The sequence below is a fragment of the Larus michahellis genome, chromosome 19 (assembly GCF_964199755.1).
Source record: "Larus michahellis chromosome 19, bLarMic1.1, whole genome shotgun sequence".
Classification (NCBI taxonomy): domain Eukaryota; kingdom Metazoa; phylum Chordata; class Aves; order Charadriiformes; family Laridae; genus Larus; species Larus michahellis.
In genome coordinates this window covers 8,200,055-8,225,957 of record NC_133914.1, presented here as the reverse complement: position 1 = coordinate 8,225,957, position 25,903 = coordinate 8,200,055, and the positions used below count along the sequence as shown (strand labels likewise).

The window sequence follows — 25,903 nt, the reverse complement described above, 5'->3', positions numbered from 1 at the left end:
GCAGCCTTGTTGCAGGCTCGGGCACTTCTTTGTGCTGATGATGGACTTTGTGTCTCCATTCCTATGTGTTTCACGCTAAATCCAGGCACCAGACTCAGTGTTTCGGTTCTTGTAGGTGCGTGCAGATGTGAGGTTCATGCAGGACATGGTACAGGTGCTCCAAGCTCATATCTGCACTGTGTACAGGTGTAAGAGCAGTGTCTGCATGGAGGGCAAGTTAACCATCCTCGTGGGAGCTCCAACTTGGGATTTATGGCTTAGCTGGGATCACATGTGTAGCTTTGCTTGTCACTGGTGTCTCCCTGAGCACCCCACCAATTTCCATCACTGCGATGAGTGGTCTTCAGGCTGCCACAAATAACAGTGGTTATGACGTGAAGGTGGAAGGGCCAGGTGGATGGCCACCTGCCATGCTGTGGTGTATCAGCATCCACTGAAGGTCCCTGAGGCAAAAGGAGACCTGGGATGGCTGCATTCCTGGGCCTGTTTAGCCCTAACTCAAGTGTGAAGGAGTCTCTGTGAGGGAATGAGTCTGTCCATGGGATATGTGACTTTTCTGGCACTTCCTTTCCTCGAAGTTATTAAGTGAAAGCTCTTCTGGCTTCTGCCATTCGTCTCTTTGGAAGAAGAATGCTCAAATACTCTCTAATCCCAGATCTAACCAGGGACACAGAGTGGATTCTTATTCTATTTTTAGAGGAAAATCCCAACTTTGTCCTCCTTTAGGATCATCATCAGAGATACTTTGAGGAAACAGCTTTAAGGACTTTCCAGATCTTTGCTGTGGTTAATTGCCTTTCCCCTACAGCTTATTTTATTTCTCATTTCCTTTGAGCTGATGTCATACGTTTCCTCTTCTCTAGTGACTCTGCAGTCATGCTGCAGTTGCTCCCATTCTGGTGTCCTGTTCTTGAGAGCTGTCTGCGTGGAGACCTCCCAGCCCCAGGTCAGAGAAAGTGACACTTGGAAGAAGACCGAGCACCCTCAGTAGAACACCCATCACTGCGCTACTGAAGCTGAAGACGGACATATTGAGCTGAATCCTTTCAACTGTGGTAAGCAGAAAATATACTTTATCGGTACTCTTCCTCTTGGAATATACTTTTGCTGATAGCATAGCTTGTGTTAGCGTGGTCTTTGCACCTTGCAGCCATGAGCCAGTAAACCCTTATTGGGAGAGCACGGCCCACGGAGTCGGCGTAGGCTGTGGGCAGAGTCCATAGCTGCCCTGGCCATGCTCCGCTGCGCAGCTGGTTACTTCCACCTCTAGTTCTGCATACAATGGAGCTGATGATATAAACCTCTTGGGATCATCAGCTGGTGTACTAGTGTGCACGGTAGTGGCTTGGGCTAGAGTTGCCAGGGATTTTGGTAATGCAGCGCAGGCTGCTGCTGCAGAGAACAGGACCCACACCCGCCAGCCCGCACCCTGGCCACTGTTCCTGTGCTCCCTTCTGCTGGCGTGGAGAATATGTACGTGCTTTATACAAAGGGGAACCGCTTCAACAGGGGAGGCCGAGTGAGGTCCTGCGCAGGGTACTCCAGAGTTTAGGGCTTAAGACATCTCACAAGTACATGGGAGATGTGAGTTTGAGTTCCTTGGGCTGAAGAAGGAAGTGGGTATTGAGTAAATTTAGTGGGCAATGGTGCTACGCTCGTTTCTAGCTGTATTTGGTAGAATATCTGCTTGACAAGTGAGAAGGGAAAAACAACTCTCTTGTGATTCCCTGAGGACCTTGGCGTTGGCACTGCACAGCCTACTAATGCAGACAGATGAGCTCTGCCAAGTGCTGCTGGGGCCAGGAGACGGCACTGCCATCCCACAGCCCACCTTTGCCAGAGATTCCTAGCAGACTTAACAACGTAGAGCACATCCGTGCATTCATCGCTCCATCAAAGCGCAGCCCCTTAGCTCAAACCCACCTTCTGCACAGGGCTTTGCAGTGGAGGGGGGTGTGCAGGTTCATTCTCCCTTCCACCCCATCTGCTAAATCTGGCAGCTGATGGGTAGGCCAGGAGACCCCACCAGTAGAGTTCACCAGAGCTCCTGGGCAAAGTTTGGAGGCTGCCATGCCCACGCACAGCACCAGAAAGGCAGGGGTAGATGGACAGTGCCCCGAGGCACAGCCTGGGGGGACTCTGTGAATAAGAGTTGTGGCGACGTACTGGATGTGGGCACTTCTCTCCTCACGAATCCTGCTAGTAGGATGTATCATCTTTTTTTTTTCCCCACTCTTGGTATATTCAAGTCTGGTGCTACAGCGATAGAGGCCCTTTTGTTGCAAAGATTCCAGACCCAACCACCAGAACTATTTGCTGAAGTTGGCAGACGGTCAGAACAGCGGGTTTACTGTGCAGATTTGAGAAAAAAAAAAATTAAGTTTTCTAACGATCTTAGGTAATTAGGACATCTTTTTTTTTTTTTTCTTATTCTAACATCAGAAGAGCGTATCAAACACAAAGCTTCCCACTAGTTTCCCTTGCCCCTGCAGAGTCCCACCCCTTCCCCGAATGTCTGTATCTGCTAGGTGCCCTCTGGAGCTGAGAGGTGCAAACCCTTCCAACTGGCGCATGGCCTTCCAGCGATGGTCCCTCAGTGGGTGGGAGAGCTGGGCTTAGACACAGATATTTATTGAAGTCCATGTTGTGACAATTAACACTTTTCATACATAGATGAGGGTGTGAAAACAGATCCATAAATTGCCCATGGCAGGGGGCTTGGAACTAGATGACCTTAAAGGTCCCTTCCAACCCGAACCATTCTGTGATTCTGTGACCAGCAGGACTTGCCTTGGGTCCTGCATGGGTCAAAGGCAGAACAGGGCACAGAGCGTGGTCCCCTGCCTGCTCTGAGACCTCTGCGCAGGGCAGCGGGGAGTCACACGTTCCTCCTCAGGGATGTGCCAGACCTCTGTGGACAGACCCCGAGATGTCATAGCCCAGAGCATCCTCAGCTCCTGGTGACCACCGTCTGAATCAGCTCCTACCCTTCAGACATCAGTGGGTTCTCAGCAGGGTGGCAGACATCGAGGTGAAAGAGGACAGGTACATGCGTCACCTGGCCAACTGCTAGTACTGCCAGAGCTACTTGTTAATTCCCATAGAACATGGCTGAAAGATTGAGTTTAAAGACACTCAAAGCCCAGTGTTGCCCACCACACAGCAGCCTGTGAAGGTCCAAGGGCAAGTTATGGATACCTGTAGTCCTTAGGGGACTTATGAGGGGTAAGGAGGGACAGGATTGAGAAGATGACTATTACCATCCTCTCCTAACAACTGGAAAGAAGTACCAAGGGGTTTGCAGAGTTTTCTGAAGAAAGGGAGAACTTTCTTGAGCTAGAGCTGACTTCCCCATTTGCAGAGGAAAATCGCAAATGTGTAAATGAGGAACCAACAGCTCATGGGCACAAAGAGAGACTCAACCCAGAGCTGACAGGTGGCAGAGCTGGCGCAAGCACATTTCAGTGTGCAGCACCCATCATTCCCATCATATCTTGCACGAGAAGTTTAGGCTTCGTGACTGGCGGTACAGTTTACTCCCTCTCAAGGAAAACCACTATGTTCTGCAAATTAGCTTAAAAAACCCAGCATGTTTAAAACCCAAGTAAAAAACCCATCAGCGAGCAACCTAGTGTCCTTGCTGGCGGTTCTCGAGCTGCTTCACCTCCATCAGTCACTTATCTTTCCACGAAGGAAGAGGGAGAGAAAAAAAGGCAGATCTACAGGACTGTGTCACGGAGAGGTGAGTGCCTGCCCAGCACCAGGCAGGGAGCTCTCACTAAAGGCAAGAACAGGCGTGTGTGTCCTCTGGGAGGTAAAAGCAGCAGGTTAAAGTATGCAAGGGATTAGACCGAATCCATGTAAATGTGATACAGGAACACATACAGTATTGATGATGCAGGAATTTGATATGTCCAAACTGTGGGCAAGATTTGGAGAAACACTAACTGAGGTAGGGACTGGTAATATTACAACCTGAAGGCGCCTCTTTAGGGACAGTGTTTGTCAGCAGCCTCACCAGTGACACAGGAACGTACAGAATCGCCACTGCTGACACTTGTATTTGATGCAGAAATGGGGGTGGGAAGGAGCCAGGCTGATTTGATGACAACTTGAATTCAAAATGATGGCACAATAGACAACAGACAGGATTTTAAGAGAAATAAACCGTAGTTAAAATCAACAATGTACCACAAAACATCACCCTTGAGGATTAGTGACTCATCTTTTACCTCATTCACTGAGTAATAAAATTGAGAATGCTGGTAGCCTACGAAGTGAATGTGAGATCCTATGGCGCCTGCCACTAAGAAAACAAATACAATCTTTACAAGTGTAAGAAGGAAAATGTCAGAAAACAACAAGTAGAGGCTGACTCTGGAAATGGCACTAGTGAGACATTTTTCCCGATATTGTTTCACTTCTGGAATTTCTAGGTAAAAGTAAATGTAGGCAAGTTAGAAAGCATTAGGAACCACAGCGGGGGAAAAGAGACCCAGAAAACCTGTTTGCTTATAGGAAAAGATTAAGAAGCTTTAGACAAGACGGTGTGGAGTAACAGATGATTTTATCTAAGAACCCTCGAACCCTCATACAGAAAAGTCTTTTGAGATTAGAGATTAGTGATCTCAGATCCGCGCTGCAGCAAACAATGCTGGCTGAAGACACAAAGGCTAGTATGGTGTGGAAATGGCATTGAAGAGAGGACCAAGTGGTCAGGGGAGGTGTCTGTGGCTGGAGCCAAGGCACGGAGCAGAACTCCTGTGGTCACAGACAGCTGAAAATGAAAGGTGGGGTTTGGTTTAGCAATGGCACCATACCAATCAGCTCGTTTTATGCTTTGTATTTTTAGGTAAGAAGAAAAGCTACGTCGGGAAGGTCTGCTTCAGACGTGCTCACTCAGCACCACGATGTCTGGAGCGGACAAAGGTGGTGCTGAAGGTAGTGCTGATTCATGCCAGATAGACTCTGCCTTCCGCTACAACCTCTTCACTGTTTTCTACAGCATCATTTTCATTCTGGGCTTTGTCGCCAACTGCTACGTGCTCTGGATTTTCAGCCGCATTTACCCCACCAAGAAACTCAATGAAATCAAGATATTTATGGTGAATCTGACAGTAGCTGACCTGCTCTTCTTGGTTACAATGCCAATGTGGATTGTTTACTATCACCACCAGGGAGACTGGATCATGCCTGAGTTCCTCTGTAATGTGGCTGGCTGTTTATTTTTCGTTAACACCTACTCTTCCGTTGCCTTTCTGACGGTCATCACATACAACCGTTACCAAGCTGTGACTAATCCCATTAAAGCCGCTCAGTTCACCACCCAGAGAAGGGGTATCTACTTATCAGCAGCTATCTGGATCATAATAGTGGGCAGCTCTTTGTATTACCTTTTTGACAATAATACTAATCAAGAGGAGATCAATTCGAAGAATTTTACGCGGTGCTTTGAGCGCTATGACTCTTCTAGCGGCGTTTCAGCTGTTCTCGCCATTCATGTCATCATCTGTATCCTCTTCTATATAATTTTCATTTTTATACTAAGCTGGAACATCATCATTATCAGGACCCTGTTCTCCAAATCAGCGCAGCCACGGAAGAGTGCTCATGTTAAGCAAAGGGCGCTCTGGATGGTTTGCACGGTGCTGGCTGTGTTCATCTTAAGCTTTGTACCTCATCACATAGTGCACTTGCCCTGGACCCTGACTGTTCTGGAGTTCTGGAAGAAGGAAAACTGTCAGTTGCGCCAACAGCTCAATGATGCTCACCAGGTGACTTTGTGCCTCTTGAGTACGAACTGTGTGTTGGACCCAATCATCTACTGCTTTCTCACCAAGAAGTTCCAGAAGCATCTTTCCGAAAACCTGAAAAGCATGAAAGGGAGTCGCAAGTGCTCCAGACAAACCACAGACACAGTGATTGAGGGCACCATTCACCAAGAGGATGCCATCAGAATCTAGGTCAGCCCTGTTCTGATTACAGACCGAGATGCGTGAATTAGTCACTCATCTTTTCTCAAGAAGCACTGAGGGACACAAGAGAGAACCAGGATATTACATTTCCTTTTTCCCATTAGACAGAAGAATGAACGCTCATTTCTTCTATCATATGCAACTGGCAGAACTGGAACCTGTAATAATCTGGCAGAAAAGCACCTTCTGTCTGGGCTCATGTTCTCAGGGGCACTGAGAACAGCTCAGATGATCTGCTTTTACATGGAAGAAATGTCATGGAGTCTCTGCAGTGAGCAGCTAGAAGCTAAATGCAACTGAAGCTACGCATTGTGTCAGCCCAGATAGCACCATCCCTGGTCCTTTGCCTGCCCAGCTCCCATGAAAATTCCAGTATCAGAGCTGTAAGAGACTTCTAAAAGACCTGGAAGAACAGAGTTGCTAGCATCATGAAATGACTTTTTGAAGAAGCTTGCATGGGTCTGTGAAGACAGTCTGATCTGAAGAAGCTCCTGCGTGGCTAGAAGGGACGTAGTCCAAGGAGTTCCTCAAATGCCATCAGAGATCTGCACCTCTGATCCCATCTTACCTACTCGCATGGTCTGCTGGGGCCCATACTTGACAGATCATAGGATCATAGAATCATAGGGTTGGAAGGGACCTCTGGAGATCACCCAGTCCAACCCCCTGCCAGAGCAGGGTCACCCACAGCAGGTGGCACAGGAACGCGTCCAGGCGGGGTTGGAATGTCTCCAGAGACGGAGACTCCCCCACCTCTCTGGGCAGCCTGTGCCAGGGCTCTGCCACCCTCACAGCAAAGAAGTTCCTCCTCGTGTTTAGGTGGAACTTCCCATGTTCAAGATTGTGCCCGTTACCCCTTGTCCTGTCGCTGGGCACCACTGAAAAGAGCCTGGCCCCACCCTCCTGACACCCCCCCTTTAAGTATTTATAAGTGTTGATAAGTACTGAGATGTCTGGGAGTAGCTATTACGAACTTTTGCCTTTGCTCCCAGCTCCTGAGTCAGTCAAGTAACTGGACAAGTAATGGTAATAGACAAGTAATAGGCAAGAAAAGGAAGATAAATTGGCAGTGCCTCAGCCCCCATCCCCAGATCAGCACTATGTCCAAAGGGGACTATTGTCTGACCTGCCGCCTTCTATGATAGCCGAACTGGCAAACCAGTGGCCTTTTGCACTCAGCTGAGTAATTTTTGGCTGACTGCATGTGTCTGTGGAAATCCAATCTCACTTTGGAGGCTCCAGTAACAGAAGACTATAGTCAGCATGGGCATTATGATAAGAAGAAAAGCTTAACACACTTCAGTATCTTTGTTCTTATTTATTTAAATTAGGCTTGTAGCAAGCAACTGTAGACTATTCCTTCCCCCAGCCCTTCTATTTCTGCTACCAAGAAATTAAGCTGACTAGTTCTTCATATCCAACCACAGGTGAAGTGTTAGAACAGGTCATGGCCACTTTGAGTAAACCAGCGCTGCACAGTGACACAGGAGAGCTGATAGATATCTAATTCAAGCACTCTGACAAGACGGGAGACTCCTCACTCAGGGCTGGCTGCTGTCAGTTGGGGCCGAGGGCAAAGTGTTTTTCCAGGGTGCTGAGATCTGTTACGCATCATGAGACACTTGAGGTTCCTTTTCTGACACAGGTTGCTCAATCCAGCACAGGAAATTGGGCAGGGGAGGGAAGAGTTTTCACAACAGTTTTTGTTCCCTAAACTACATAGAAGAGTCTGGTTGATGACAAGAAAAGTATATCTGACCTGTGACACTGATTATTCATATGGAAGTCAGCAGCCTTCCTACACCCACCAGAGAACGTGAAAGATAAGCTCAAGTCTTTCCAAAGATAGGACCAATGTTTGTATCAGACTTTGCCTACATTCAGTGGAGATATGGGTCCTTCGGATGTCTCTCCTGAAGATCCTCAGGCAGCTTTTATGCTTACTTGTGTGAATGCACAAAAGAACTAAGATGCTTCTTTTTCTAACGCTGTCTGCCAGGGCCAGCCACACGCTGCAGGACCAGCACCGGGCAAAGAGCCTGATCACAACATGAATGCATTTCCCTCCTGGCCCTGGACACTGCTCCAGTAATGGTCACCCATAAAGAACACCTCTGGCACCTCTTAGCAGAGAGATAATTCCCCGACTATGTCACTCTGCCTCGATCAAAGCTTTGCCCTGAATCTGCAGTCATCCGAGCCACAGCACACACCAAGGGGGGCAATTTCTGTATTTTAAAAGCCTAAATCTTGCTTGCTGGAGGAATCTGCCTCTGTGTTTCTGCCTTTCCAGGCAGCAGGTTCTGGCTGAGGAGCACTTGCAGCTGGGGTGGAGCTTTCCCCTTTTCCCTTTGCCGCCCGATGTGACAGTGCAGCTCTCTTGCTTCACAGCCCCTAAGCACTGAACAGATGGAGTTTGGTAACTCTTAGAGGAAATGGAAAGGGATTTTACGTGGGGATCTGGTAAATGCATGATCTTCTATTGATTTGAGAGTTTACAGTATAGGCTACTTACTGTGCGTAAATCACATGCTTTACTCCACAGAAAACAGCTGTAAGGCCAGTGTGGGCTCAGAGAACAGAGGAAAACTTGCATTTAAGGAAAAGGCTGAGTGGAGGAAAAAGCCCCGAAGACACTTCAGGAGGATATGCTGCAGTAATTAAGTCAGTAACAATGCGTTTCTAAAAACCAGTCTGAGCTTCTACTTCTGTTCCTGGAATTGCTTTCTCAGATTACCGCAATGTTGCATTACTCTGCTTTAGTTTGCAATAAAATCGGTCCTCAAAAGTTCCTTTAAATAAAACCATGTTCCCCAAGTGTTTTGCCCTGTAACTTCTCCCCCTTTCTCATCTTTCTGTATTTATATTCAAGGGTACCACGCCGACACAGCTTGATTTTGGTGTTATTTTTTTAAAAATCACCATGTGAACTCTCGGGAGAAGCGAAATTAAAGGCTCAGCAAGTTTTGACTCGCTAAAAAGGAAGGGGAAAGAACTAATTTCTGACAGGCAACAACTTCTGAAAGACCCGCTGGAGCTCCTCAAAACCCCCGACCGCGGACCTGCGCACACGGGGATTTCCGATGGACGCGGCTCCGGCCGCTGTAAATAACCGCCACCCAGGGCCTGCAGCGGGCCGCCGGTGAGCCCGAGCGCCCGGCAGCAGCGGTGACCGCGGGCCGAAGCGGGGCCGCTGCAGCCCCGTCCACCCGCTCTCGCACGGCGGGGCCGGTTACCCGTCTCCACGCCGTCGCGCTCGGCACTGCCAGGCGGCCCGGTCTCCCCGGCCGCCATCCCGCCGCGGACTGAGGCGCCTTCAGGCCAGCGGCGTCACTTCCGCCGCCGAGCGCGCCGCTTCCGGGAGCGCTGCGGCGGGCGGGGGCCAGGAGGCGCGGGGCGCCGCTGCCATGTCCGCTGCGGGACGCGCTCCCGGGCCCGGCTCCGGAGCCGCCTCTCGGTAAGAGCCGGCTGAGGGAGGCCCGGCTGCGCCGCGCGGCCTCCCCCGCCCCGAGCGCGCTTCTTCCCCCCACGCAGAGCCGCCGGCACTGCTCCCCCGCCTCGGGCCGGGCCGGGGCCCAGCGGGCCCGCAGGCGGAGGCGGCGGGGACGAGGCGCGTGTGAAGCGTGTGCTTCCGCCCCCCGAAGACGGGCCCGAGGAAGGGCTGCAGGCGGCGGCCGGGGCAGGAGCGGTGGGGCCGGGCTAGACCCCAGGGCTCCCTGCCCCGGGGACCACCGGCCCCGCAGCGCGGCGGGGGCCCGGCCCGGCGTTCCCAGCGGTCCCGGTGCCTCAGCCGCTGCTGGCGGTGCGTGGAAGAGCTGGGAAGCAGCCAAAAGGTGCAGAAAGACACTAACCGACTTCTTTAGCTTAGCTGAGGTAATGAGGAGTGGCTTGGTGGGGGGGGAGGTGACCAGGTAAAAGGACTCTCTGGGTGGTTGGGCTCGTGCCCAGGGCTTGGGGGGCCGGTCACAGCGCCAGCAGCCGTAGGTGGCCTCGGCGCAGGGCAGCCCTGCTCAGGCTGTGCTGGCTTCGCGAGGAGACAGTGAAACATATCTGCACCTTGTAGTGGTTGGATGGGTTTAGTCGCTCACGCTGGAGTGGACGGGTCCAAGAGGATGTGCTTGGGCTTGGCAGGGCCGCGATCAGTTGGGCTTCACAAACTGTGTTGGACCTGGATCAGCTCTGCTGGACGTTCCTGGTTCTGGAATGCTGCACAGAGCTTTATGTGGAGCCAGCTCAAGCACAGCGTGCCTTATTAGTTTGGTTTCTGCACTGCATGGTGCGACTAAATTGTTTCCAGACTAGAGCTAGTCCTTGATGCAACATAGCTGTAGTAATTCAGATGGAGCATCGTACAAATAAGTCTTGGTGGACTTCGCTTTCAGTATGGAAGTCGTTCTGCTTCAGCTTCTGTGATGCGCTTAATCTGTAGGGTAGTACATACTGGTACTTAAATCAACTGGTAATTAAAAGTAAACCATACTGATTAAGATAAGACTTATATTATTATCATTATCTGCCTCTATTGTTTGGTTTCCTTCAGTTTTGTCTGTTGCAGATTATCTTAGCGTCCTGATACCGAATAAGATAGGTTTTGTTGAGAATCATGGCAATTCACATGCTGTTCACATAATAAACTACTTTTAAAAATGCATGAAGATAGTGGCTTCCTCAACCTGCAAAACCGCTGACCTATCAGACTTTACCTATCATGTTTTGGGTTTTTTCGTATCGCATCATGGTGCGATGCTTCTGACCTGTGTTCTGCAGTCCAGTTTTTTGCCACTCAGACAGTGATATGCAGGTACATTCTCACTGCTCTGTCTAAAGGGTAGCTGAGGTGAAGGTGTTGCAGTTTCCAAGCCGTTAGAATTACCGCACAGTGTCTTTCTGCAGCTTCTGCCTCCCGCTCAGCTTTTCCATGCAACCTCAGCAGCAGTTGTGGCACCTTGGGAACTGTGTATTGTTGGGTTGTGTGACAAATTTGATTGAAAAACTGTCACTTCCTCATCACTTATATATGCCATAGCTGTAATAATTCTTGAATAACCAGTGACTTTGGAAGGTTTTATAGCTTCTCAAAACTTTGCCCTGTAAATACCCAGATGTTGAATGAGTTTTGAATTCAGTATGTCAGAGTACACTTTATTACCGTGTTTTGTGTTCATGGGTTGGAGTACCTCTACAGCAGATTAATGTATGATTTCCTAGCATTCTTGTAACAAAGGGTGGTTATATATGACTAAAGGTAAAACTGGACAAAATACACTAAAATATTTTAATTGAATGAAAAACCTAGCAAGTAGTGTGTTCCCGTGCGCAAGAAATGTTATGCGTAAAGATTCGAGGCTAAAAGCAGATAATATGTCATTGTGGACATGAGTAACTCAGTGCCTCCGTTCTTAGTTATCAGAAGTAGGATTTTATATTTCCCATTCCTGCAAGTCAGTGTTGTTTTTTTTTTTTTTTTTCTGAAAGGTGCTCCTAGAAAATGGATGTTTGTTAAAACTTGTACTGGGTCTGCAAAACCCTGTGATCGAAAAAGGAGCTGTCGGGATGGAAATGTACGGGAAGCCTTTGAGGCCTTAAATGGAATTATGTCAGGATTTAGCAATTGGTATTTTCTGTATGATCTCGCACCCCGCACTGTCTACAGACAACGCACCTACAGGCAGCATTGTCTCTTGCAGTGGCTCCTGAGTGTTTTTGTCACCTAAACTAAACCATGACCAGTGGCACGCACTGGTTAGTTGTAAGTTGAGGAAGGTCTTTTTCAGCTTTTTCTTGCTTTGTCTTATCCTTTCCTTAATTTATTCTCTTTCCTTCATCCTAATTTGTCTGGAAGTTTTTCCTTTGATTGGTTCAAGGGCAACAAGCCAAGCACCTCCTCAGCAGTGGCCCCTCTGTAGCAGTGATTCAAGGCTAGTTCATGCAGATGCAATGACTGGAGGCACTGCAGTACCTGAGGGTGTAGCTTCAAATCCTTTCTTCCTTCTTGTAGCTGCCTCTAGAGCTTCAGCAAAGGTGGTGCTGGCAAGGGGTCAGCTCTCCTCCTAATGAGTTACCCAAACCTGATGTCTAGGAGAGAGCTGCGGGCAGAAGATACAGCGTGTCATGGCATGCTCTTCAGTGTATGGTGTCACTTTGATCCACACCACACCAGTCACTGCTGTCTTGTCTTTTCCAGGTTGTCACCGATCTATCCCATAACTGGGCAATATAACTAGGAAACAAGGAAAAAATCATTTAGTATCGTGATGAAGCTGATTGGGAACTCTTTCCATCTCTTAGATAAACTCTTGAGGTTAAAGGTATGGCTAGTCTGATTTCAGAGATGACTGAACAGTTCTTCAGTTCTGCAGAAGATGAGTCTCTCCTGAGTTGAGACCCAGGTACAGAGCTGTTCTCACATTCCAGAAGCTTCCTTCTGAGCCTTGTAGTTTGTGGTGTTTGTGTTTGAATAATGACAGTCCTGTTTCTCTGACAGTCACCAGCTGGAACACAACATAGAGTGTATGGCAGCTTTAAACCTTGGGTGATGGTTCGTATTTCTATAAATATCGTACTGTCATATGTAATTCTGCTTTGAAGATTTTACGAATCAGTTTCCTACTAATGTCTTTTCTGTGTCAATTTTTTTGCCCTATTCTATTTGAGAGGGCTGAAGAAATTCTTCCTTAAATATGATTGATTTAAGATGATCAGGTAAGAAAAATGCGTATTCAGGGCCAGGATAATTTGAAAAAGCAGGTGATTAATTATTCTTTAGATCAGAAAAGAAAAGTGGCAGCTGTTTTTAAAACCACGTGGAAGTATTCTGAAGTAGGCTCGATCACTGGTTTCCTATCAAAATTTCCCCCTGCTGCATTTTTGGTAAAGGCATAGTTATTCTCCTGTACCTATTGTGGAAAATACTGTCACAGAAAACAACCCCCTGTGTTAAAGGCTTTGAAGGTTAACATAGAAGTCTGGTCCCTTTTGCAATATGACTGATGTTTCATTCAGTACCTTTATAAGAGCTCTTGAAACTTCAGAAGCCATCACCTTGAGTATTCTCCGTACTTTAAATCCCCATGTCCTGTCCATCCAGAACTTTTGGGGTCTAGGGAGGGGAGCTGGCCTTTCTAGAAGATAAAGGGACTCAAAGGTAACAGGGACTACTTTATGTTCTTTGTTAGCTTGGCTGGTGTTCTGGAGAAGTATAAAGACACGCGAGGTTTAGGTCTTCTTTTTCTACTGTATCTTTTTTTTTTTTTTTTTCCCTATCCAGTAATTAGCTCTCATGCCAAGCCTGCTGCTATGTTGACCTTTCTGGATATGAGAAAAAAAAAATTCTTCTGGCTTAAAAAAAAAAAAAAGTTACAAAATTCTCACAGAATTTGCCTGACCTGAAGAAAGCCAAAAAGTCCCCATGAGTCAATGATGCCACTGCTATCAGCATTTTAAAATAAGATAGCACAAGTAGTTTGACAATTCTATGAATTATAATCTGTGTAGTAGTGTTCCAGGGCCTACAGAATTTAACTTCATGCTGGAGAAAAAACAGCACTAAGTTCTTGAGTAAGTTTCTCTAATCTCTGCTTGAAATGACTTTTTTTGTGGATGCCATTACAATAAATAGATACATATATTTATATAATTGGTCTTTACTGGAAGTGTTAGTTCTTGCTGAACTACTACCAGAATCCAGTGTAAGTCATGCAGTGTCTTTTTCCAATGAGGATAGTAAAAAGTGGAGTAGTTTAAGAGAATTTTTGGCAGATTCCATGGGCTGGAATAGGCCTACGTCAAAGAAGACAGCCTTTTGGGGAATTCCTTGATGTTGGCCAGTTTTGGAGCTAAAAGGCAGCAGAAAATACTGTGGACTGTTCTTTCTCAAAGGTTACCTGTTACATACAGTGAGCAAGAAGATACTAATTCTGCGGGCTCTCGTTTAGCCTGAAGGCGTGTGCCATCCTGCTGCTTCTGCAGTCCTGGTTCTGTCGTGGCAGTCGCTCGCCTGGGCCCCTGGCTGCCCCGGGGATGGGCACGCGGTCACCGGGGCAGAGCCACGAGGGCTCCTGGAGCTGCGAAAATGAGTTGTGCCTGCGTTCCTTGCCCGTCCTGGTTGTCAGATAAAACTGATTGTAACTTAACAGGGTGTAAGGTTAAAGTGTCTTCGATTACAACTGCAGTAGTTTGCATAATGTGATTCACTTTGCAGCTGGTGTCAGGTAAAATTGAAATGCACAATATTATCATTTGCCACAACTCGACCGATTACAAATATCTGAGTGAAACAATGACCTGGTCATTCATCTGTGCACATTCATTTTGTGTTCTAGATTTTCTGCAAGCATCAGAAACGTCAGAACACACAGCACTATTTTTGCTAGGATTTATTTCTTGTCCGGTTAGAGATTAATTCTCACTGACAAGGTCTGAAGAAGCTGTATTTATAGCAATGAACATCATGATCTTGTTTGTTTCCTCCTGGAAACAAGCAACACTTGCATGTACCAGAAGGTTAGAGGACCTGGCTTACATGATGCCTGAAGCAGAGTAATTCATTCGCTTTTCTTTGTTTGTTTTGTTTGTTTTTCAAATATTGACCGGAGAAAACCTCACACACAGTGTAGAAAGGTGCAGAGACAAAGTTTGAGTCTCTTTGTATGACCACAGTTGTGTGAACTGTGAAGTCTCATGCTTTTCTTTATCTCACCTCCTCTTCCCACCCCCTCTTCCTCCCCCGAAAAGCTGTAACTCTGGAAATGCAGTAAGGTTAAAAAAAAAAAAAAAAAAAAAAGAGAGAGAGAAGAAGAAAACCAAAAAAAACCCCTAAGACCCCCTTGGTGGCTCTCCATCAACTCCTGTTGACTGTTTTGTTGCTCTTTGTAATATGTGTAGTTACCATTTGGCTGAATCTGGTGAAATAGCCTGACTGAGACCCCTGTGAACCAAAACCAATCTCAGACAAGGCTTCTTATGTTATTAAAAGGTAACCTAAACATGAGGAGGAACTTCTTTGCTGTGAGGGTGGCAGAGCCCTGGCACAGGCTGCCCAGAGAGGTGGGGGAGTCTGCGTCTCTGGAGACATCCCAAACCCGCCTGGAGGCGTTCCTGTGCCACCTGCTCTGGGTGACCCTGCTCTGGCAGGGGGTTGGACTGGGTGATCTCCAGAGGTCCCTTTCCAACCCCTATGATTCTATGAAGCCTTTCCTGCTGCGTTTCCTTTGTCCTGATCTTTGGTGTGTGTCGTCCTGTTGCTTCAGGGCCTTCAAATGATTTTTCTCTGTATGGTAGCAGCATGTGGTGACCCTCTGGTGTTGCTGCTTGTGAATGAACCCAGAGGCTCACTAATTGCAATAGTGAGTAGTCACCCACGTTGGGTACTGAGTACACTGCTTTTCTGTGGTTAGAAGAAGATTTGGAAGAATGCGCAGAGCTAAAGCTGTCTTTCTCTGTAGTAAATAAAAGGTTTCAAGTAGGACAGATCCAAAGAACTGAAAGCTTATGTCACCACAGTTTTGTTGACTAGAAGTGTATTTTTGTTTTCTGGAGAAGAGAGTTGTTGATTGGAATGAGTCATTGTTTTCAGAAGTTAATATATTTGAGGATTCTTGCACTGAAAATATTTTGCATGGGCTAAATACAAAGTTATGTAATGACTAGACTGGCAGTTAGATAATTCAAATAAATAAATAATGGCATGAAAGAGAAAAAAAGAAATTGAAATAGATGGGAGGACAACAACGGGAAGAGAAAGGAAGTATGAATCTGGTTTTTACTGCGAAAGTTGTTTGTCCTGGATGCAATATCTTTTGAGGATTGTGTAGAAACTTTGTACTGTTTTTGTGCATTTGAATGTAGCTTTTTTACTTATTGTCCTAGTCTGGAGCATAGGGAAGCTAGAAGCACTGACAGTAAATAAAGAGCCCCTTCTCTTTTTTGAAAGGTAATGCACGACATACTCGTCATCAGCTCAGAGGGTTCTTGGGTTGCATGCGAGTTGGTCACTGGTAGCACATGTTAATTTTGATTCACACTGAAGAGGACCTGAACTAACATGAAAGAAAAAGAGAATTTGGAGAAAGAGAACCTCTAGGATCGATCTGGAAAAAAAAGTCATCATGCTTTTCTTTGTGAAAGTTGTACCTAGCAGAGGAGATGATGCTTCCATTCGTGAAATGTTAATTCTTATTTGAAGCTGACCTCCCCAGGGTAGGGAGGGAAGAGGATTCTGCCGGTGACCTGTAGCAAGAAGTGAATCGTTTACCTTCTAAGTCTGCATTTGTTTGATACCTGTTGATAGTACTGTAATGCTAATTGTAAGTTTTTGGGGTTGTTGAATTACAAACGGAGCGTATTCTTTCTTTTTTGGGTGACTTGTGACACAATAGTATTAGCTAGTTGTAGATACTCTAATCGTACTGATTATTGTATCAATGTCATTAGAGATGCTCTTTTGATGGTGATTATGGGGAACTAACCCCACGGTGATGCTATCTGTGCTGTAACAAGTGCCACTGAGATATGGTGGAAGGAGACTGCCCGGGATGCTGTAGTGCCAGGGTACCAGCTGTAGGGTAGGGTATAGAGGTAGGTATAGGGTATAGGGGTAGGGTATAGAGTGGGACACGGGCACTGGGCATGAAGGATTTTTGTAAAGGGTAATAATAGTGTTGCGAATACAGGAAAAGAGAAGCACTGTTGAGTCTGTATGGGTGGAAATCCTAGACGTCAGATATACTACTAGGATTATACTGGCAACCCCTGGATCAGGGCAGTGATAGTGGTCAGGAGCTAGAAGGTAAGATTGGAGGAGCTGGAAGTTTGGGAGTTATAGTGGGAGATTTCAGCTACTGGAGAGAGACCGGGTCTGTGCCTCATTGGAGGCGAGGTAGAGAGAACCCTTTTCTAATGCAATAAATGACTGCCTCCTATAACAACCAAGTTTAAACTGACAAGAGAAGCTGCTTTTTGGAGTGTTGTGGTACATAGGACCTACTTAAAGCTAGTAGTGGGACGGCTTATAGCAACCACAGCACAATTAAATATAACTGAGTAGAAGGGGACAGCAGACAAAATAGATCCAGCACATGGATATTAAATGTCAAGAAATGAAAATACATCAAGTGGTTTAAAAATCCCCCAAATCATAAAACGATCTGCCCAAACAGCAGCCTACAGGGAGCCGCTGTTAGAGATTGTTTAAAAAATACTGTGTCAGAAGCCAAGGTATACCGTTTGAAAGTGAACAAAATGATCGTCCCTCCCCAAAATCTCTGCGTGGCTCAATGGAAAAGCTAAAAAGCCATCATGGGGAGAAGATGAGCGCTTAATGGAAAGCAAACCCAGTGAGAACAGGAAAATCTGTAGCGTGGCAGGTGAAATGTAAAAGGAGAATTTAAAAAGGGTGAAAAGGGAGTTGAAGAGCAGCTTGCACAGGAGGCTCAAACCAGTAGAAATACATTCTCCAGATCCATCAAGAACAGGAATCCCGGTAGTGATTGTGTGGGACTGTTTCGTGACCGAGGGTGGTGGAATGGGCCTCTGGGGATAGTAAGGCATAACAGCCAAGCACAGTGAATTCCTTGTTGTCACTCTTACTGCTAAAGATGGGCTCTCGAGGACATCCTGGGAACACCATACAGGTGACAGATTTCCAGCAGCAATAAGACGATAGTTATAAAGGACAAAAGCACTGCTTACTGGAAAGTACAGTCCATTGGAAAAGAGTCAGCATGGCTTCTGTAAAGGGAAATTCCACATTGTTAACGTACTGGAGTTCTGCAAGTGTATGGATAGGCAGAAGCAACAGGTATAATCAACTTTTCAGAAAACATTTGACAAAGTTGTATTAAAGAAGCTAAGTTTCCCCAGGCTTGGAGGAGAGGTTCTCTGTCAGTGGGAAGCTTGTGACAGCATACATTTGAACTGCAGGGGGCCTCAGAAGGTGGCCTTCTTCAACCTCCTGCTCACAGGAGGTAGGTTGTTCAGGGTCTTGTCCACAGGGGTTTTGAAAATGTGCAGGAGTGGACATTTCACCACCCCTTTGGGTCACTCTTGCAGTGCAGAAGACTCACAAGGTGAGGAAATTTTTCCTTATGTCAAGCTGGGATTTTCCTTCTTGCAATTTGTGACAGTTACCTCTTTCTCTAGGCGCTTGAGATGAATCCGGCTGTGTCTTTTCTGTGATATCTTTTTAGCCTAGCTTGGGACATGCCTTCATTGCTGCCAGGACTCGCAGCTGACTCATGTTGAACTTGTCCACTAGGATCTCCAGTTTCTTTCCTGCAGAACTGTGACCTCACAGTTTGTTCCCAGCCTGTCCCCTTGCATGGGGTTCCTCCATCCCTAGGGTGGCACATAGCTCTTGCCCTTCTTGAACTTCACAAGGTTCCTGCTGGTCCAGTCTTCCAGCACATCACGGTTCTGCTTTTCAGGCTTTTGGACCGCACCCCCCCTAGTTTGGTCTTATCCACAGATATTTTTTTTTTGAAGGGGTGTTATGTGCTGTTGCACTGGTCATGATGATGTTAATATTGTGTCCGCTTGTAGGTGGACTTTTTGTTACCACCCACTAGTTAGACTGCAGGCGTGTAATCACAGTCCTTTGAACCTGGCAGTCCGCAGACAGTTTTTCGTCCACCATGTAGTGTGTCCATAGTTTGTACCTGCCCAGCGTGGCTGCAAGGATGCTGAAGGACTCTGCGTTACTAAAACGGCATGCAGAATATTTACAGCTCTCTTACTCCCCAGAGCAAATAATTTCATCAGAAAGGGCGGTCAGGTTGACCGGGCACCATTTGCCTTTGGTGGATCCATGCTGCTTGTTCCCAGTCACTTTCTTGTCCTTCCTGTGCATGTGAATGGTCTCTGGGGATTTGCTCCGCAGTGCCCTGAGGCACTGCAGGGAGACAGGCAAGTCTAACTGGCCTTTTTCTCCCTTATTGCCAGTCTTGAAGGTGGCATTTGCCCTTTTGCAGTCATCGGTCACCTCCTGGCTTGATATGACCCTTCAAAAATGATAGAGAGCAGCTCCTTTTCCATCCCATTTGGTCTTACGGAGTTGTGTGTGTCCAGTTCTCTTAAGGTGGTCTCCAACTTCATCTTTCTGTACCATTGTTAGTGTGTGGGAGCAGCTGGGACATGCTGGTCCCTAAGGGAAGGGATGCTAAGTGTGGTACAAGGCAGGTGGTGGCAGTGGCCTCACCAGCAAGGGTACGGTCCCTCCGGGCAGGCTGGGTGATGGCAGGTAGCTGGGTTAAGGCAAGAGCCCGGGTTGGCAGATGGATCCACGGTGAGGTCAAGCTGGGAAGTCAAGTCTGTAGCTCAGGTGGGTGCCAAGGGTGAGAGCTGCAGCTAAAAAGCAGCTCCTGAGGCAGGAAGTGGTGACCTTTGCTGAAGCCTTCAGTAGAGCTTTCTGGAAAAGCTGTCCCCAAGGTCACCAGCTGTACTATCTTGGCTCTGAGCCCAGGTAACCAAACCCCCAGGAGGAGGGATATCAGCTGGGGGCCCTGACAGGTGGCACTTTCTTCCTCCAAGCTCTGCCACCAGGCACAAGGACTTGGGAGGCCTGAGCGCAGACCTTGATGGTAAAGCCTGGCAAGGAAGACCTTGAATACCACAACCTTTCCTGCGTCCTTGGTCAGTTGATTGCCTGCCCTGCTCAGCCAGTGGTTTTTCTTGGTCTTTTGCTGCCAGCGTGCTCACAGGAGCCCTAGAAGCCCTTCTTGTTGCCCTTTGCATCCCCCGCCGGATTTGAGCCAGCCAAGCTTCTGATCTCTGCGTGCTTCATCAGTTCTGGTGAATTCCTCACATGTATCTGGTCTTTGCTTCCTTTTTGAGCTTTGTTGGAAGTTCACTGTCCAGCCAAACTGTCCTTCTTCATCTGCTCATTTTCCTGTATGTTGGGATGCATTCTTGGTGGAAAGCTGTCCTTGAGGATCAGCCATCAATCCTGGGCTGCATTGCTCCTTCAGGCCCTCCTGTAGTACCGTACTTATCAGATCAGTCTCCTGAACAAACTGGAATATGGCTATTAATTTTGTTACTTGTCGTCTTCATTTCTGGGATCTTGAACTGTTACCATGTCACATCACTACATAAAAAAAAAAATGGATGCACTGAGAAACCTGACTTTTGTTTGCCCCACCACGTTGCTCTTACAGTCGATACTGGGGTGGTTAAAGTCCCTCCTGCAAACTGGGGTCTGCGATCACTGGGTTTTGTCAGCTGTTTAAAGATGGCTTCATTCACCTCTTGACAGAGGATCTGTAGTGAGCATCCACCACAATATTCCACTTCTTTGACTACCCTTGTTCTGACTGCGCAAGAGCTCTGGCTGTGGGTCCATAGCAGAGCTGGTTTGTCTGAGCATTTTTGTCGCTGTTTCACATGTGCCATCCCCTGCTTGGTGGGTCTGCCCTGACAAACCTACTAGAAAGCCCTCTAACTTGAGAGGTTGTTGGGGTTTTTTGTTTGTTTGTTTTGGGTTTTTTTTCGTGTGGTGTTTTTTGTGTGTGTGTGTATGGTTGGACTCAATGATCTCAAAGGTCCTTTCCAACCATGAAGATTCTATGAGTCTATGATTAGCAAGCGTAGGGAGCAGAGGACAGGGCTTAATGGTCACTTCAAAGGCTGGAGAAGAAACAGCACTGTGGTGCACTTAATGTTTGCACTTAAGCTGCTTTTGTCCAGCATTTTTACCTTGGATATTTCACCGGTCATTTGTTTCTCCGGATCAAACTTTACTGATGTTACTGAACTTTTGAGTCATAAAAAGCCACACCAAAGGCGGAAGAATATTGCCTAGCTGAGTGATCAAAAAGGTGGCAGAAGAGCTTCAGTGTAGATGAATTTACGAGAACTTACGGTATTAGCATAAGTATGGTTTAGATTGCTTTCCTTAAATTAAGAGTAATTCATCTAGGGAAAAGCAAGCTAAACCCTATCTGCATATGGCTGAACTCGGAACAGGCAGTTACTGCTCCAGGAGGAGAACCTGAGGACGGTGACGGTCCGTTGAAATGATTACTTAGTGTAAGCGGCAGCCAAACAAAAAGCCAATGATTTTGGCTGTCATTAGGAAGGGTGTTGAAAACACCAGAGACATCGTTTTACTGCTCGGTAGTAAAGCTGCGGTTGCAGCCACATCTCGTATTCTACGTGCAGTTCTGGCCGCTGCGTCTCAAGAGGGGAGCAGTGATCGCAGGGGATGGAGCCTCACGAAGAGAAGCTGAGGCCTGGGACTGACTTGGAGAGAGAATGTAATCAAGGTTCACAAAATCCTGAAGGCAGGGGACGTGTTGAAAGAGGAGCTGCTCACCCAATCCTGCCGCACTAGGACCGAAGGCACTCGGGAACTCCTTGCTGAGAAATTGTTTATGCGGCAGGTCGGGAGCTGCTGACGGCAGCCGGTTCAGAGAGGCAGCGGGCAAATTGGTGGGAAGCAGATCCGTGAGCGGCTGCTGGAGGAGGAGGCAGGGATGTCCCCTCCGTGGTCCCATGCCGGCGGGCCTGCGGGGTGGTGAGAGGGGCCGGGCTCCCCCAGTCCCTGCTGCTGGCGGCGCTGGTGGAGCTGGCGCTGCGCTGAGCGAGACAGAGCGTTTGTCTGACCCAGTGGGGTGTTTCTGTCCTCCCGCCTGCCCTTGCCAGCAGGACTGGTTCTGTGCGAAGCGTAAATAAGCTTAACTGAAAGCAGCGGCTCTTACTGAGCGGCTGCGTGTTGAACACCATCATTTAAACCTTTTTTTCCCCTGTAAAAAATCTCAAATATCCAGTACTTTATTCTTTAATTTTTTCGAGCCGGTTACTCTAGCAACTGTTGTTGCTAAGACTCAAATAGCTGCAGATGTTCTCAGAACTGATTGCACCGTGATAAATACCATGGCTGCCTCTAACGCAAAATAACAGAAGAAATAAGTAAATTTACCATAGTCACAACCTTTTTAATAAAATCGTGGTGAAAGTTGAGTACTGAAACAGTTTCTTTCAAACAGAACTACAGATTAATTTCCTGGTAGCCCATGGCGGTAGCTATATGGCTTTTTGATATGCATTAGTGAAATCTTTTATTGAAAATAAAGTTTAGAGCTGCATAATATAAATAATTCCTTTTTTTTGTGGTTAATATAATGCAGATTTGCTGTTTGACTGACAGAGGATTAAGAATTGCAGTCTTTTGTTCAGGAAATTTCCTAATCTATTTGAATATGTCTGAAGTGGCTTCTCGAAATTAAGGGCAGCGTGCTCTGCTGTCTGAGGGTTTATTTTAAAAAGCTTTTAAGACAAACAGCGTGGTTTTTTTGGTTTTTTTTTTTTTTTCCCCCGGAGCTGCAGCTCTAGGGATTTGTCACCCGTTTATTGGTTATCTAAACCACAAAAACTTAGGTGAGCCCCAAGATACCGGGTATCTTAGAACTTGTGGTCTTCAGGGAAAAATCCGGTAAGTCTCAGCACAAGTTGAATCCTCATGAACAGAGGAGGAAACCGACTCTTCTGCTTTTGTTACATTTACATAAATTACTGTCTTTGTTTTGTAACTAAAAGGTTAATAGCAGTTTTGTCATCTTGTGCCATGTGAGCCGAGCATGTTAGATCTAGAAGAAATTGCCGACTTGTTTCTGGGCTCAGTGGGAGTTGTTTTTCTCGGATGAAGCTGTTATTTCCAAATTTTCCTTTTCTGAAAACAGTTCTTTTCCCCATTAAAAATTTCCCTGCTGTGTTTCAAAATCGAATTTAACAGAATTGCATAAGAACTGGAAAGCCAAGCTGCGTGTGTGTCATTGTTCAAGCGAAGTGAACTGCAGACGGTCTTAACGTTGATAACCTTTCCAGGATGTAAAAATAATGTGAAAATTCCTATTAATGAAATTTTTTTTCTTTTTTCCCATTTTAAGATTATGAAATTTTAATCAAACCGTGATTTTTCAATCACAGGGCTGTGTTTACAGGCTCGTCATGGACACTCGCACCTTCAAAAATAGGGCATACAATCTGCCTTCCCCGTAACTTCTATAGTGTTTTATTCCGAGCCTTCCCGGTTAACAAAGAAGGGAAGAGAGAGCACGGCTAGAGAGCGGTAAACAATCCCGCGGATATAACGGCAAAGATTTATTCTTTGATATTCTTCATAGTATTTTGCAAATATCCATGTGTGTATCTGGGTGTGTGGGTGTGCGTGTGGAGAGTGAGGAAAAAGCAAAGAATAGCAGAGTATAAATCTTTGCCGTGAGATCCACCGGATTTGTTAAAGATACGAAATCAGCAGGCTGGAGTGTAGTGCAGCTTTCATTCATTAACTCGGTTCTGGTGGGTTTTTTTAAACGGCCGCTCTCTGCTGCTGAAAAAGGAAAATAGGAGAGAACTGTACTTACAAAAAGGGGGTATCAAACAAAACAAAGCTTGAGGTATGGCACCTTAAGGATGGATTTTAGAGGGAATTTTTAAGAATTGTTTTGGAGAGCGAGTCTGTTGTCTGAGGAGTTGATTGTTGATAGTGTTTGAAAGAAGGGTTTGGGGCTATCACAATTTGAAGTTGGAAACTTGAGTTCCTTTGCCCTCTTACTCCGTATGTATTGTCAAACACCGGAGCAGTGCATCTATTCTCATCCGCTTGGCAGCCGTGGGATGACTGGCAGATACTGAATGTGCAGCCTTAGTGTGATATTTATAAATGAACTTGTGAGCACCCTGGGAAGGAGATCATTGGTTGTGTTACTTGCAGGTCTACTTGTGAAAGCAAATGATTTAAGTATTTCATTCTGTAGTGGAGGAGGAAGGCTGGATGGGCCCCTCCTCTTTTGCTCTCCTGCGCCTTTCTTCGCCTGTCACTGGAGTTGCATTAGCATATTAAATACCGTGATTCCCCCTTTTTTTTTTAAGGTACCTTTAAAGTTTTTTGAGTTTATATTCAGACTCCCCAGATAGAACATTTTACACACCCAGGCATCTACTCACTCATTTTGTTTGCATCACTGTGATGCATCTTCATGAAGAATTCCAATTATCTTGTTTTTGCCTGAAGGGAAGAAAAATGAAGCTTACTACACAAAATTGTTAATTCCTGACAGCTCCTTAAGGGGCTGTTTTTCGACAGAGACCAAACCAGGAACCAGGCTGACGCTGTCATTTCCTGTGATCTTTAATCAAGCTGTTTAAAAACAAAATGGGAGATTCTTCAAAAGTTTATAGAATGCCTGTTTTTGCCAAACCCTCATGAGAGATCCTGCAGGAGCAGGCAGCGAACTGGGTTTGCTTCCTCGGTGTTGGCAGGATGCTGGTTTGGCCGTGTTGAATACCAAGTTGGAAATATTTCAGCAGCTTGGCTGATGAAATATTATCACAGTTGGATATGGGAATGCTGAGATATGGGGAAGGATGAAATTGTGAAGAAACTTCCCTCTGGAACAAGGAGGTTCATTGGGGAACCAAGTGCAGGTGGGTCAGGGCAATCCCAAGCACAGATCCAGGCTGGACGGAGAATGGATGGAGAGCGGCCCTGAGGAGAAGGACCTGGGGTGTTGGTGGATGAGAAGCTCAACATGAGCTGTCAGTGTGGGCTGGCAGTGGAGAAACCCCCCTCGGCCTGGGCTCATCCCCAGCGGTGTGGGCAGCAGGGCCAGGGGGGGATTCTGCCCCTCTGCTCCGCTCTGTGAGACCCCCCTGCAGTGCTGCCTCCAGCGCTGGGGCACCAACAGCAGAAGGACACGGAGCTGTTGGAGCGGGGCCAGAGGAGGCCCCGGAGATGCTGGGAGGGCTGGAGCCCCTCTGCTGTGAGGACAGGCTGAGAGAGCTGGGGGGGGTTCAGCCTGGAGAAGAGAAGGCTCCGGGGAGACCTTCCAGCCCCTTCCAGTCCCTAAAGGGGCTCCGGGAAAGCTGGGGAGGGACTCTGGATCAGGGAGGGGAGCCATGGGACGAGGGGGAACGGTTTTATACTGGAAGAGGGGAGATTTAGATGAGATCTGGGGAAGAAATTCTTGTCTGTGAGGGCGGTGAGCCCCTGGCCCAGGTTGCCCAGAGAAGCTGTGGCTGCCCCATCCGTGGAGGGGTTCAAGGCCAGGTTGGACGGGGCTTGGAGCAACCTGGGCTGGTGGGAGGTGTCCCTGCTTGTGCCATGGAACTTGATGACCTTTAAGGTCCCTTCCAACCCAAGCCATTCTATGATTCTGTGATATCCATAAGCCGGCTCACACTCTGATGTGGAGGGGCACGGGTCACTGCTGGCGTGGGAGATGGCTGATGGCGTATTTTGCCTGAAGATTAAAACTTAACTCATAAACCTTCAGAATAAAAAAAGCACTCAGCAGCTGTGCAGTGCGTAGTAATGTCAGTACGTGTCTCTCCTCTCTTCACTTTTTGTATTTATTTATTGGGATATTTTTAATTAAATTTAAAAAAAAAAAAAAAGGGTGGGGGTGGACCCACCACATCCCGCTGTGCCAAGTTCTGCTCTTCTCTGAAAGAAGCAATTTGTCACATGGTGAGCGGCCCGGCGTGAAAACATATTGCAAGGAAAAACCCTGCTCCAGTTGACGATGGCTTGGATCCCTTTGGCTGCACTCTCTGATCCTGTGTGCGTGGAGCGTAGCAGCATGGGAGAGATTACCATGGAACGCTCCACTGGAAAATATAGGAAGCTTAGACACTGCTGCTGCTGCTGCTTAATTCATATATCCATTGCCCTTCATGGTAAGGTGCTGGCTCTTGAGTAAATAAGGAGTGGAAATAACCGTATAGATTACGTTACGGTGCATACAAGTATGCACAGTTATTTTAACTTTCTGTTTAATAAATGGGTTTTCACTACACTAACGAAAGCTTTGTTCTTAGCTAAGTAGTGGCTATTTTAAAGTAACATAAAACCATATTCAAACAGCTTTTTTTCTCAGCAGTATAATTACTGCTTGTTGGTTTTATCACAGTATCCTTGACTTTAATTATTTGCA

The 25,903-nt window shown here is 46.8% G+C and overlaps 2 protein-coding genes across 6 annotated transcripts in view; both read left to right on the top strand.

Annotated features, from left to right (window-relative positions):
• The first annotated feature begins 771 nt into the window (after positions 1-771).
• PTAFR (platelet activating factor receptor) lies at positions 772-9,208 on the top strand. The gene is made up of 2 exons (XM_074563245.1): positions 772-1,055; positions 4,853-9,208. The coding sequence occupies exon 2, from the start codon at positions 4,911-4,913 to the stop codon at positions 5,961-5,963; it is 1,053 nt and encodes a 350-aa protein (XP_074419346.1). The 5' UTR covers positions 772-1,055; positions 4,853-4,910; the 3' UTR covers positions 5,964-9,208.
• A 119-nt stretch (positions 9,209-9,327) lies between these two features.
• Positions 9,328-25,903, top strand: part of EYA3 (EYA transcriptional coactivator and phosphatase 3) — a 59,928-nt gene continuing 43,352 nt past the window's right edge. For 2 of the 5 annotated variants that reach the window (XM_074562580.1, XM_074562576.1), the window contains exon 1: positions 9,328-9,432. The gene's annotated coding sequence lies outside the window, so the exon portion shown is untranslated. Of the gene's footprint in view, positions 9,433-9,713; positions 9,849-25,903 lie in introns of those variants that run through there. The other 3 variants (XM_074562581.1, XM_074562578.1, XM_074562579.1) reach the window with 3 other exon arrangements.

Bases quoted from the DNA above. Each gene is read 5' to 3' on its own strand.
- PTAFR (XM_074563245.1), top strand. From the start codon at position 4,911: ATGTCTGGAGCGGACAAAGGTGGTGCTGAAGGTAGTGCTGATTCATGC.